This window comes from Scyliorhinus torazame, chromosome 7 (assembly GCF_047496885.1).
Source record: "Scyliorhinus torazame isolate Kashiwa2021f chromosome 7, sScyTor2.1, whole genome shotgun sequence".
Lineage (NCBI taxonomy): Eukaryota > Metazoa > Chordata > Chondrichthyes > Carcharhiniformes > Scyliorhinidae > Scyliorhinus > Scyliorhinus torazame.
In genome coordinates, this window is record NC_092713.1 from 195,460,940 (window position 1) to 195,474,129 (window position 13,190).

General features: G+C 46.0%; 1 protein-coding gene across 1 annotated transcript in view; it reads left to right on the forward strand.

Annotated features, from left to right (window-relative positions):
- LOC140426764 (dedicator of cytokinesis protein 2-like) overlaps positions 1-13,190 on the forward strand; it is a 1,003,703-nt gene that overhangs the window by 852,103 nt on the left and 138,410 nt on the right. The window contains exons 37-40 of the mRNA XM_072511919.1: positions 5,798-5,888; positions 7,772-7,891; positions 9,373-9,462; positions 11,875-11,979. Coding sequence (XP_072368020.1) covers positions 5,798-5,888; positions 7,772-7,891; positions 9,373-9,462; positions 11,875-11,979 — 406 coding nt within the window. The remainder of the gene's footprint in view (positions 1-5,797; positions 5,889-7,771; positions 7,892-9,372; positions 9,463-11,874; positions 11,980-13,190) is intronic.

Genomic DNA, 13,190 nt, shown 5'->3' on the forward strand with positions numbered 1-13,190 from the left:
AGATGTGCACTTGCGATGCCATGGCATACAAGACTACGGGCCAAGTGTTGGAAAATGGGATTTGAATAATTAGGTGGTTGTTTTTGACCGGCCCAGAGTGATGGGTTGAAGGGCCTTTTCTGTGCTGTAATCTTCTATAACTCTATAAAATGTATACATGGGGCAGGATACTAGGAGAACCCCCTTGTTTGTCAAACACATCTTGGGACCTTTACTATCGGCCTGAAAAGCAGATAGGGCCTTGAATAAAAGTTTCATCTGAAAGGCAGCAATCTCTGATACTGCAATGTTTCCTCAGCACTGCCTCATTGAACCCTCCACCAAGGGGAAAGGTTTCTTCCTGTCTACTCTATCAATGCCCCTCATAATTTTATACATCTCAATAATGATCCCTAAAGTCTCTTCTGCTCCAAAGAAAACAATCTCAGCACAGCCCAGAACTCTCAGCCTAGATGAGGTACTCAAGTCTCTGAAACTGGGTTCAAATCCATGGCCTGCAGCCTCAAACAACATGTCCTGAAGAGGAAGGAGAGTAAAATTGGCAAAAAAAACTGTCAATCTCTGCCGTTAACCTCCTCTGTGCTTTCAACTGGCATCAATCCTAGCCTAGTTTTCATTACACTGGAACTTGAACTGACATAGAAGGTGTAGATATTTTGATACCCGAAGGGAAAGACTGGCTGGACTGGAGGGCCATTTCCTGCTCACCAGTGTTCATATACAAACTATTTCTTGATCAGACCTTCAGTATCTGTGCCCCTATCTCCAAGCAGCAGGTCCCACTCGTACCTTTAAGTGACGCAGGTGGGTTGGGGTGATCAAGCTGACAATTATTGTCTGTTCCATCCCAAACCAAAATTAAACTCCCACATAAAACTGAAGGCATGTATATTATATAACAATGAGATTGCTGCTCAAAGACAATAATCTAATTCCAGTGCTCAGGTGGAACATATTGGAGTTCCACTGCCATGCTTTCTCATGTAATTGGAGCCTCTCAATTAGATTACTGCCTTGTAATCAATCCTAGGTATTAAACATGAGAAAGTGAAATCTCTCACTAATTCGCCATCTATTCCTGGCAGATCCTGTGCTTTACTGCATGTGTTTCCTTCCATTTATTTTGCTTCATGAAACTCTTGCAGTCACCCAACTGCTTATGCATCAGTGGTCTCAAAGCCTGTAGATCTCAGTTTGTGTCTGGGGGGGGGGGTTGCAGGCACGAGACTCTCACCCTCATGTCAGCCTGCATCTGGGATAAACCAGGATCAGCGCTTCCAGAGGTGAAAAATCATCCTGGGTGGTTTCTAGTCTGGATCACAATGACCTCTTCTATAATATGACAGAGGAGGGAAGGATCCAAAGGCACTGTGAAGCAGTCTGTGACCTAACAGCCTTGTCTAGGTATCCACACAAAGAAGGGTAATTGGGTGAAGCGGCAGAGATCAATAGACCGAGTACCACGGTAAAAGTCCACAATTTCAGAAAAGGAGAAAGGAACCATGAGAAAATTACCTTTTTAAAAATGCACATTAATTCTGGCTATCCTGCCATCCGTCCCCCTCGCTTTCCATTAACAAATTGTGTAGTAAAACTGAGACCCATGCTGAGCTCAACTGAGCTGTATAAAGAGTCCCAGCAAATTAGATAACTCTGCACTACGAACCCTCAGCTACCAATCTGTCAATTTGAGGATTCTGTAATGGCAGCCAGGACACTCTGGCTTCTAAGTCCCACACCAGAGATTTGAGCACATAGTGGCGGCCAGTGCTCCAGTGCAATATTTATTTCAGAGATACTACGTTTCAGATGAGATACAAAACTGTCTGTCTTTTCAGAGGGATGTGAAAAATCCCATGACTCTATTTGAAGGAAATTAGAACTCTAGTTTCCCAGTGAACTGGACAACATTTATCCTTCGGCCAACATCACAAAAATAGATTTTCCAGTCATCATCAAATCGATCATGGGAGTTTGCCGTGTCCTAAAACATATTGTACACTGCAACAGCAGCTGCACTTCATTGACTGTGAAGTGCTTTACAAAGATCTGGGGCGGGATTCTCCAACCCCCCGCCGGGTGGGAGAATCGCCGGGGGTCGGCGAGAATCCTGCCCCCGCTGTCCTCCCAATTCTCCCGCCCCTCAAAAACCGCATGGCGTGAGTCGCGCCACCCACCTTGGAGAATGGCGGGCTCCGGCGCGACTCAATGGGCCCCAGGGCTGTCCGGATTCTCCGGCCCGCGATGGGCCGAAGTCCCGCCCGTTCTATGCCGGTCCCGCCGGCGTAAATTGGAGTTGGTCCCTTATCGGCGGGACCTGGCGGCGCGGGCGGGCTCCGGGGTTCTTGGGGGATCGCAGGGGGATCTGGCCCCAGGAGGTGCCCCCACGGTGACCTGGCCCGCGGTTGGGGCCCACCGATCCGCGGGCGGGCCTGTGCCGTGGGGGCACTCTTTTCCTTCCGCACCGGAGGCCGTGGTCATCCGCCATTCTGGTGCAGAAGTGATTCCTTGTGCGCATGCGCGGGGATGATGCCAGCACGCGCTGGCGCTCCCGCGCATGTGCCGACTCACACCAGCCGGCGGAGGCCCTTCGTTGCCGGTTGGCGTGGCGCCAGGCCCCTATCCCGCCGGCCGGCGGGACGCCAATCACTCCGGGACGGGCCTAACCCCTGAAGGTGCGAAGGATTCCGCACCTTTGGGGCGGCCCGATGCCAGAGTGGTTCACGCCACTCCGTCCCGCCAGGACCCCCCGACCCGCCGGATACGGGATAGAAAATAGTGATGGTGTTCCAGAGAATATCAAATTTGCAGGGAGATTTCCCTGGAAGGAGTTCAATAATGCATAAATTAATGATTGTTTGAAATTCCCAATTCTTCACAAAACTGATGAAACGTTATTGGAAGTAAAGTAGAAAAGACAATGTTTGACTAATAATCAGAAAATGCTGGATATACATTGATCTCCTAGTTTCTCAAACAAGGAGCCAATCTTTTCTTTCTTGTTACAGTTTCTGACTGAGCTGTGGATCCAAAATGTCCTATTCCCAATTTTTGAAGCTTATTTTGTTTCCTCTTTCTTTTTATTTTGGGCGCACAACCTCAAGGATGACATATCGGCCTTGGGAGAGGCTAATTCAGTTTTCTGAGAATTTTACCATGGTTTCAGGAGTTTGTTTCTGAAGACAGGTTGACTTGAAATCCCTCGGGTTTACATGGTTGAGGGATGACCTGATTGGCGGTGTAGATACAGCGAGGCTATTTCCTCTGGTGGGGAATCCAATATAAGGGTGCACAAACTTAAATGGTCAAGCTACCTAGGGGTGAAATCAGGCAGCAACTCCTCATACAAAGGATAGTGGACAAGTGTAATTGTCTTCTTCTCCTCCAACAAATGCAAGAGTAATTGGTGCTTTCAGGACTGAGTTTGATGGATTTTTGTGGCTCAGGACATCAAGCAATATAGAAAAGTGGGTAAGTGGAGTTACGGGAAGGAGCAAGGTAAGGAAGAGACCATAAAAGGTGAAAGGAACTAGAAGATGGACACTTGGTCTGGAGTAAATTATTTGAAGCTTGGAGAATTGATGTGATTGAGGGGGAGCCAAGAGAGGTACATAAAAGGGAGTGGGGGTCAAGATAAGAGGACATAAATTTGTGAGATTATAAAAGAGAAGGTGAGAGGGAATGGAAAGACGGGAGGTTTAAGGGCATAAAAGAGAAGAGGAATTCAGAAAGGGAATATAGAGAGCGGAGCTCAATGGATAGGACTGGATTTGTTTATTGTCATGTGTACCGAGGTGCAGTGAAAAGTATTTTTCTGCGAGCAGCTCAAACAGATAATTCAGTACAAATAAAAAGAAAATACATAATAGGGCAACACAAGGTACACAATGTAAATACATAGACATCGGCACCGGGTGAAGCATACTGGAGTGTAGTATTAATCAGGTCAGTCCATAAGAGGGTCATTTAGGAGTCTAGTAACCGCGGGGAAGAAGCTGTTTTTGAGTCTGTTCGTGCGTGTTCTCAGACTTCTGTAACTCCTGCCCAATGGAAGAAGTTGGCAGAGTGAGTAAGCCAGGTGGGCGGGGTCTTTGATTATTCTGCCCACTTTCCCCAGGCAACGAGAGATGTAGATAGAGTCAATGGATGGGAGGCAAGTTCATGTGATGGACTTGGCTGTGTTCACGACTCTCTGAAGTTTCTTGGGGTCTTGGGCCGAGCAGTTGCCATACCAGGCTGTGATGCAGCCAGATGGGATGCTTTCTATGGTGCACCTGTAAAAGTTGGTAAGAGTCAGTGTGGACATGCTGAATTTCCTTAGTTTCCTGAGGAAGTATAGGCGCTGTTTTGCTTTCTTGGTGGTAGTGTCGACGTGGATGGAACAAGACAGATTTTTGGTGATGTGCACCCCTAGTAATTTGAAGCTGTTAACCATCTCCACCTCAGCCCCGTTGATGCAGACAGGGGTGTGTACAGTACTTTGCTTCCTGTAGTCAATGTTCTTTAGTTTTGCTGGAATAGAGGGATGGATTGTTGTCGCTGCACCACTCCACTAGGTTCTCTATCTCCCTCCTGTATTCTGACTCATCGTTATTCGAGATCCGACCCACTATGGTCGTGTCGTCCGCAAACCTGTAGATGGAGTTAGAACTACATTTTGCCACGCAGTCGTGTGTGTACAGGGAATATAGTGTGGGGCTAAGTACGCAGCCTTATGTGGCCCCGGTATTGAGGACTATTGTGGAGGAGGTGTTGTTGTTTATTCTTACTGATTGTGAAGAAGAAGGTGAGAAGAAATACTTGTCATCTAACAGCGTTATTTGCAAACTTGGATACACCAGTTTCTGTTCCTTTATCCATGTCATTGATATTCATGGTGAAACGGGAAATGCTGGAAATGCCCACCTGGCCAGGCAGCATTTGTAGAGAGTGACACCGAGTTAACGTTTCAGGTCAATGGTCTTTTGTCAGAATGTCAGGAATTCTGATGAAAGGTCACTGATCTGAAATGTAAACTCTTGTTTCTGTCTCTACTGATGCGGACTAGCAACCTGCTGAGCATTTCTGATTCTACAGCATTTTGCATTTGACCTTTGTTGAACACCAGAGTTGTCATATCCCCTCAACCCCTTTGAACCCCTACTTTCTGTCCACTATCTTCCAACTAAGAAATTAAAGAAGCTAAAAAAAAGGTGGGGGGGGGGGGGCTAATGGTAAGTAGGGACAGTGAAAGGAAAACTGAAGGAAAGGATGAGATTGGAGCGGGGAAATAAAGGAGAGATGTACATTGATAAGGAGATAGGAATCTAGGAGCAGAGGAGATATTAGCTGAAAGAAACTTGCAGAAATATATGCTACAAGGTGTCACAGAGCACAACGGGGTGCCAGAGTAAGCAAATACATTACTGAAAATTGCACTGACTGATGTTATCAGAGAAACACTGAGTGCAATCAGATTAAATTCCCCTCTCTGTCATTTTAATGGAGGCAATAACCCATTTAAAATAAATGGAGAGGAAGGGGGCCTTGATATGAGCATGTCATGCCTTCACACAATAACATCACTGGCAGTAATTTCCAGTCTTTAGCAGCCTGCTCTACAAAGCCTTGTTACCAAACATCATCCCTTGGGAACTATTGTGTGCACTAATAGATGTTATTTTGACAATACCCATCACCACAACTGGCCAAAATCATATAATTTAATAATTTTTTCTCGAGTTAATTACAGCTCAGTAATTATAGGGCAATAACAGTAATCTTCACTGTTTCTCACTGTTTTGTTTGTGCTCTGCAGATATCTGTATAAGCTTCGAGATCTGCACCTGGACTGTGAAAACTATACTGAAGCTGCCTACACACTCCTCCTGCATGCTAAGTTGCTGAAGGTTAGGAGCTTTTCGTTTAATGTAAAACCACACAGTGCTGAGTGTAGAGGCGGGAAAGGAGCCAGTGTTTTAACTATTCCCATCCAAATGCACCCTTTGATGAATTGTCATACAAAACCTGTGGCAAGTGGAGTTTGATGTGGTGAAAGTGTGAGGTCAACCACTTTGCATCCAAGTAAGACCAACGTATTTTCTCGATGGTAAGAAGCTGGAAGCTGCAGATGAACATGGAGATTTAGGGGTCCAAGTAAAAGAAATTACAAAAGATACAAGTTAAAAGATGATTAAAACGTCTATTGGGATATTGGCTTTTACGTCAAAGAGTGTGGCATAAATTGAGGTGGAGGACATGTGACAATGTACAGAGCTCTGATTAGAACATATGTGAAGTAACTGCATTGTGTTCTGGACACCGCACCTCAGGAGGGATGTGGGAATAGGTGCAGTATGGATTTATCGGAATAATACCAGGGCTAAAAATGATTAAATTAGGAGGACAGATAAATAAACATCATCACCTCCAAGTTACTCTTGCAATTTATCAGCAGGATTTGCTCATGCACTGTTACTCCTTCATATGTCTTGGTCATTCTTTCTGTGGAGACTTTCCCAATATCGGTTTAGAATTGATCTTTCAACAGTGACCTTTTTGCCAGTGCTGTCACGGTTTAATCCAAACTTGTTTAGTAGCTAGCCCCTTGGGACTTTCATAAAATTCAGTTAAGTCCATTTCGTCATACTTTCAGAAAGGTCCTTTTCACACAAAGGGTGACAGGAATGTAGAATTCACTTCCTTAAAATGCTGTGGATGCTTCATGAATTGGGCTTTTAAAAGGGACATTCATGCTGCTCACGGGCAGAAGACCCGGGTTCGATCCCAGCCCTGGGTCACTGTCCATGTGGAGTTTGCACATTCTGAAAAAATGAAAATCACTTATTGTCACAAGTAAGCTTCAAATGAAGTTACTGTGAAAAGCCCCTAGTCACCACATTCTGGCGCCTGTTCGAGGAGGCTGTTACGGGAATTGAACCATGCTGCTGGCCTGCCATGGTCTGCTTTCAAAGCCAGCGATTTAGCCCTGTGCTAAACAGCCTCTGCTCATTCTCCCCGTGTCTGCATGGGTCTTGTGGTGAATGTATTATATTAATAATCCACCATTGTATCTGTGCTATGCTGTTGCCCTTGTATTTGTATCTGTGCTATGCTGTTGCCCTTGTGGGCTCCATCTATGGGCCATTGTATGGCATTATCCATGAGGTAACATGTTGGGGCCTATGTGGGCTCCACCCATGGCTCCTCCCCTTGAAGGGAGGTATAAAGAGCAGTCGACCTGTAGGCGGCTCTCAGTGTTAGATCAGTCGCAGACAGGCACTGTGCTAGTTGATTAAAGCCACAGTTTATTTCTACTCTTGTCTCGAGTGAATTGATGGTCGCATCAGGTCTCACCCCCACAACCCAAAGATGTGCGGGGTAGGTGGATTGGCCATGCTAAATTACCCCTTAATTGGGAAAAAATGATTGGGTACACTATGTCTATGACTTTAGCGAATGCTTCCCAATAAGCCATCTGTGAGGGGAAAGAGGGTATCACTGCCAATTGCTCCAATCGTCTAGAGTACTGGTTCACTGTAATCATTAAATGTGACAGCAATGGGGAGGTGTAGTGCAGAACCATAAACTGCGGAACGAGGAGCTGGGGGGAGGAAAATGGATGGAGTATTCTTGGGTCTCTCTCGCACATCTTGATGCAGCTGTGGGGAATTCAAGAACGTTGAAACAAAAGCGAGAGATAAAAGGAATGTTGCCCTGAAAATAAATCTTTTGCAGGCTATGGAATCATTATACATGTGTGGACTGACACGGTTTTATTTATTTACTTTAGTGGTCGGATGAGCAATGTACCTCGCACGTTATGCCAATAGACTTTCATGATTCCCAAACACAGCGGCAGCTGAAAGAAAACCTGTACAAAACCATTATTCATTACTTTGACAAGGGAAAGGTAAGTGCCAAATGGATAAGATTGAACTTCCAGCAGGGATGATATAATTTTGGACCCAACATGTGCCAACCAGGAGGGGTGTCCCAATTAGTGCTCTCACCAGATATTTCTTCTTTGTGCTAAGTACAAAGCAATTCTGTCCCCAGTAAGCATGACCTTGAATATGAAGCATGTGATAATCAAACACGTTCAGCTAAGCAATAAACCCTTTCTTGTAGGTGATAAACCCACTGAAAGAAAACAAGAAATACCATATACTGTATTGGATAGACAAATAACAAGCCAAATATCATACATTACAATGTATAAATCAGGGTTTTATTGAAATAAGTAAAGAACCTGTATTTGAATAGTACCATTCACAATTTAACAACCTTCCAATAAACTGTACAGTCAATTAAATATTTTTCAAGTGTAATTATTGTTATAATATAGTAAATACGGCAGCTAAATTGCACACAGCAAGATCTCACAAACTGTAATAAGATAATGGTCAGGCAATCTGTTTTTCATATTAGTTGAGTGATAAATATTGGCCAGGATACACGGTAGAACTCCCCTGGTCATTGAATATGCCATTGAACCTTTTATGTCCACCCTAGAGAACTGGCAGCACCTTGTTTTAACATCTTATCTGAAAGATTGTGCGTCTGTCAGTGTAATGATCCCTTAACACTGGACTGTAGCGTTAACCTAGGTTATGTGGTCAGGTTTTAGAAACTGATGCAGAGAGTGGGATGGCTTGAGGAGCGGAGTTTGAGAGATTGGGGCAAAAGGTTTCCTTGTGAGATATGGGAGGAACTCGCCCCCCTCACTCATCTCCCTGAACTCTCGACGCTTTCCAACACTCCACCTGATCACAGCCTCAACTTCCTGGCTTCACATCCCTCCTAAGCGTGGCCTGGATCTCCAAACCCCCACCCCTCCACTTATTGTTGAGGACATTTCAGGATAAAACAGCAACCAGACTTCTTAAAGCTGGGTCAAATGTGTCATGAGGTCCAGGGTAAAATAGTAAGTAAAATCGCCATAGACCCAGATGGCCATAGGCCGCTTTCTCCTATGAGGGGGAGAATTGACTGGTGGTGATTTAACCTGAGGATCACCACACCTCAGGTGAGGGGCAAGGTTGAGAAGGCAGGGCCTTTATGAATCAGAAGTCGGTTTAGCTCAGTTGGCTAGACAGCTGGTTGTGATGCAGAACAAGGCCAACAGCAGGGTTTAAATCCCATACCAGCTGAGGTTATTCAGGATTAAATACCACTCCTGATGACCATTCTTTATCAGAAAGCGGGGGTGGGGGGCTTTGATAGGGGGATGTTAGTTTCCATGTAATCCCGAAGTGACGGGATTGTCTGAGCACACAATCTCACCATTCTTACAACCCACAACCTCCACCTCTCCCACCCCATCTAAGTGACCAAACTTCCAGATGGCACAGTACAGTGGCTGCTTACTGATGGGTGCTGCTTCTCTTCTAGATGTGGGAGGAAGCCCTGAACCTCTGCAAAGAGCTAGCAGATCAATTTGAAAAGGAAATCTTTGACTACGAGCTGCTCAGCCAGAACTTGGTAAGTGCCTTGGTGTTCCAAAGGGCTAATGGTCAAGTGGTCCATTCCGAAAACATCTTTAAAAGATCCAAGGTTTGATGTTTGGTTCATTAACCCAAAGAACAAATACCGATGGAAGCCTTTCCCCAGGGGTTTTGGCTTAACCTGAGATTGCTTGCAGAGTGCTAAAGCCAGGCACCAGTTATACATTGGGAAGCATATATTTTCGCACCTTCTTTGCTAACCCTACCTAGTTCCTTAAACGCTGGCTGATGCTTTAGTTCTTGGTCATTTCTTGAGGGAATCAAACGAAACTGCAGTGTAACAATTTGCTAGGCTTCTACAGGAACCCTGGGCGGGATTCTCCACTCCCGCTCCGAAGTGCCTACGCCGTCGTGAACGCCGTCGAGGTTCACAACGGCGCGAAACGGCCCCGATCCCGACCGATTCAGGCCCCGACAATGGGCTAGGATCGGGGCCGCGTCAGCTACACGCGCCAGGCCTTGTCGCCCGCGTAAAGGCGGCGCCGCATAGATGACGCGGCCGGCGCCACATAACTGACGTCACCCGCGCATGTGTGGTTGCCGTCCTCTCTAAGTCTGCCCCGCAAGAAGATGGCGGACGGATCTTGCGGGGCCGCGGAAGGAAGGAGGTGCTACTTCAGAGAGGACGGCTCGATGATCGGTGGGTACCGATCGCGGGCCACCCCACATTTGAGGTACCCCCCGGTGCAGGATCCCCCCTCGCCCCCCCGCAGGCCGCCCCCCCCCCCCCAGCGTTCACGCACTGTTCCCGACAGCAGCGACCAGGTGTGGACGGCGCCGGGGGGAACCCGCCGTTTTCGCCTGGCCGCTCGGCCCATCCGGGCCTGAGAATAGCGGGGGTGCCGGAGAATCGCCATTTTGGGCGTCTCCGGCCTGCGGCCCGCAGAACTCGACCGGGCCGTTCCCGCCGCTTGGGAGAATCGCGGGAGGGCGTCAGACCGGCGTCCCGGGAAATTTTGGCGGCCCAGGCGATTCTCCCAACCGGCGCGGGAGTGGAGAATCTCGCCCCCTGTCTGCTCCCACAGCCATGAATTCCACTAGGAATTAATGGCTGCATGTATATGAGAGCACCTTCAGCTTCAAGATCCCCTCCAAGTTGCGCACACCATCCCGACCTGGACATACACATCATCGCTGGGTGAAAATCTTGGAACCTGCTACCCAATGGGATTGTGAAAATATATTAACCCCAGGGGCTATCGCGGTTCAGAACAAATTAGATGATCCAGCAGCTTCTCAAGGGCGATTAATGCAGGCATTGCCAGTGACGCCCACATCGCGAGAATAAATGAAGAAGAAATAAGACCAGCTGACTGATGCTAATCATGCACATTCTGAGTTTGAGCATGTTCTGATGAAATTGAGGTGGTCCTTGGGTGTAAGTTGACATTGGCAAAATCGTGATTTCAGGGGCATGGAGGAAACTCCAGGGCTTGCAGATTTTCCTGTTGAATATTGTAACGATGGCAGATTTTTTAATGATTATCATTGCAGCAAAGGTTTGTTCGTTCGGTCACAATAACTCCGTTTATGATTCTACACACGACTAGTTTCTCTCATGACATGGTTTATTACATTGATTTATAACAGTATTAAACTTTATATAACTGTTCCACAGTGTTATATTAAATCACAAGATGACATACAAATAATACAACCTGGTGTTCTGGACATGAAAGTGCTTGCTCGCGAGACCGCCAGTGTGGTTGTGGGCATCTGTCTGCCCATGAGATGTTAATCTGGTGAACAGAAGAAATACGTTTTATCCTTATACTATTGTGCTACCTTAAGCTACATCTGCTCATAGCTTAGAAAAACACTTATCCTGCATTGTTAGGTGTTTACCCATCTTATAATCTATTCTACTTTTGTCTCTGTGCTACGAGCTTTTTTTGTTTGTACAGTAACTACATGGCTTATCTCTTGCTGGTATGTGTTGTCTTGGAACAGAGACAAAACTCTGCAGGCTCTTTCTTTCATATTAATGCATAATAATGCATACTGAAGTGATAAAGAATGCTGGAATGCTATGACTAGCGCACCATCTTAAAGCATCCTAACATTACATCATCCGAAACTATTCTAATAATGTGGAGAGAGAATGGAGCTAGCCTTTTGAGTCTGGATGACTCTTTGTCAAAGCTTTGACAAAGAGTCATCCAGCCTCGAAACGCCAGCTCCGATCTCCCTCCAAAGAGTGCTGTGACAACTGCTGAGATTGTCCTGCATTTTCTGTCTTTTCTTTCAGCTTCCAAGATCCACAATAATTTGCTTTTTACAATTGTTGATCATGTTTGAGAAAGTTGATTGCAATTCTGTGGTACTTTTTTTGTTTTGTTTACGATGACGGGTTTGGAACTAACTAGCATCCTTGTTTGCCTATTTGCAGAAACAACAAGCCACGTTCTATGAGAACATCATGAAAATCCTGCGGCCGACTCCGGATTATTTTGCTGTCGGCTATTATGGTCGTGGCTTTCCGCTGTTCCTCAGGGTGAGTCTTTGGTCTCTGAATCTTTAGCCACAGAGGGAGTGAGGTTAAATTATGCTGGCAGCTTGCTTAAACTTGCTTTATAATCTCTAGAAGTTGAGAGATTGAGGGGCGATCTGATCAAGATGATTAAAATGGTAAAGACATTTCATAGAGTGCAATAGAGACTTTCATTTATATAGTGCCTTTAATATTCCAAGGTGCTTCTCAGGCGTGTTTATCAAACAAAATTTGATTCAATGAGCTAAATGCTAGGAATCCTGTGACGAGTAACTCATCTCCTGACTCTCCAAAACCTGTCCGCAATCTACAAAGTGCAAGTCAGGAGTGTGATGGAATACTCTCCAATTGCTTGGGTGAGTGCAGCTCCAACAACACTCAAGAAGCTCAACACCATCCAGGACAAAGTAGCCGGCTTGATTGCTACCCTTTCATCGGGTAGACCATACAGGAATGTACAATTAATCAGGTCAGTCCATAACAGGGTCGGTTAGGAGTCTGGTAACAGCAGGGAGGAATCTGTTTTTGAATCTGTTCTGACCTGTTCTTTTGTATCTGAGACTTTTGTATCTCCTGCCCGATGGAAGAAGTTGGAAGAGTGAGTAAGCTGGGTGGGAGGGTCTTTGATCATGCTGCCCGCTTTCCCAAGGCAGCGGGAGGTGTAGATAGAGTCAATGGATGGGTTCCTTCACTGTCGCTGGGTCAAACTCCTGGAACTCCCTCCCTAACTGAACTGTGGATGTACCTACAGCATGGGAACTGACGGGGTTCAAGAAGACAGCTCACCACCACCTTCTGAAGGGCAACTAGGGATGGGCAATAAATGGTCTCCTCGCCAGCGATGCCCACATCCCATAAATTAATTTTTACAAAAAACAACAGGAAATGTTAGAACAGATGACTAAACGTTTGTTCAAAAAGATTTTAAGGAACATCTGCAAAGAACAGAGAGAGGAGACCAGCGGGTGTAAGCAGCGAATTTCAAAGTTCAGCATCCAGGCAGCTGAAGGCATGGTTTCCAACGGTGAAGTGACTAAAATTGGGGATGTACAAGAAGCTAGAATTGGAGGAGTGCAGAGATTTTGCAGGATGGTAAGGCTGCAGGAGGTTGCAGAGATGGGGTAGGCCGAGGCCAGGGGTGAATTTGAAAATGAGAATGGGAATTTTCAAACTCTGGCTTTGCGCAACTGGGAGCCAATTTAAGGTGGCAAGTG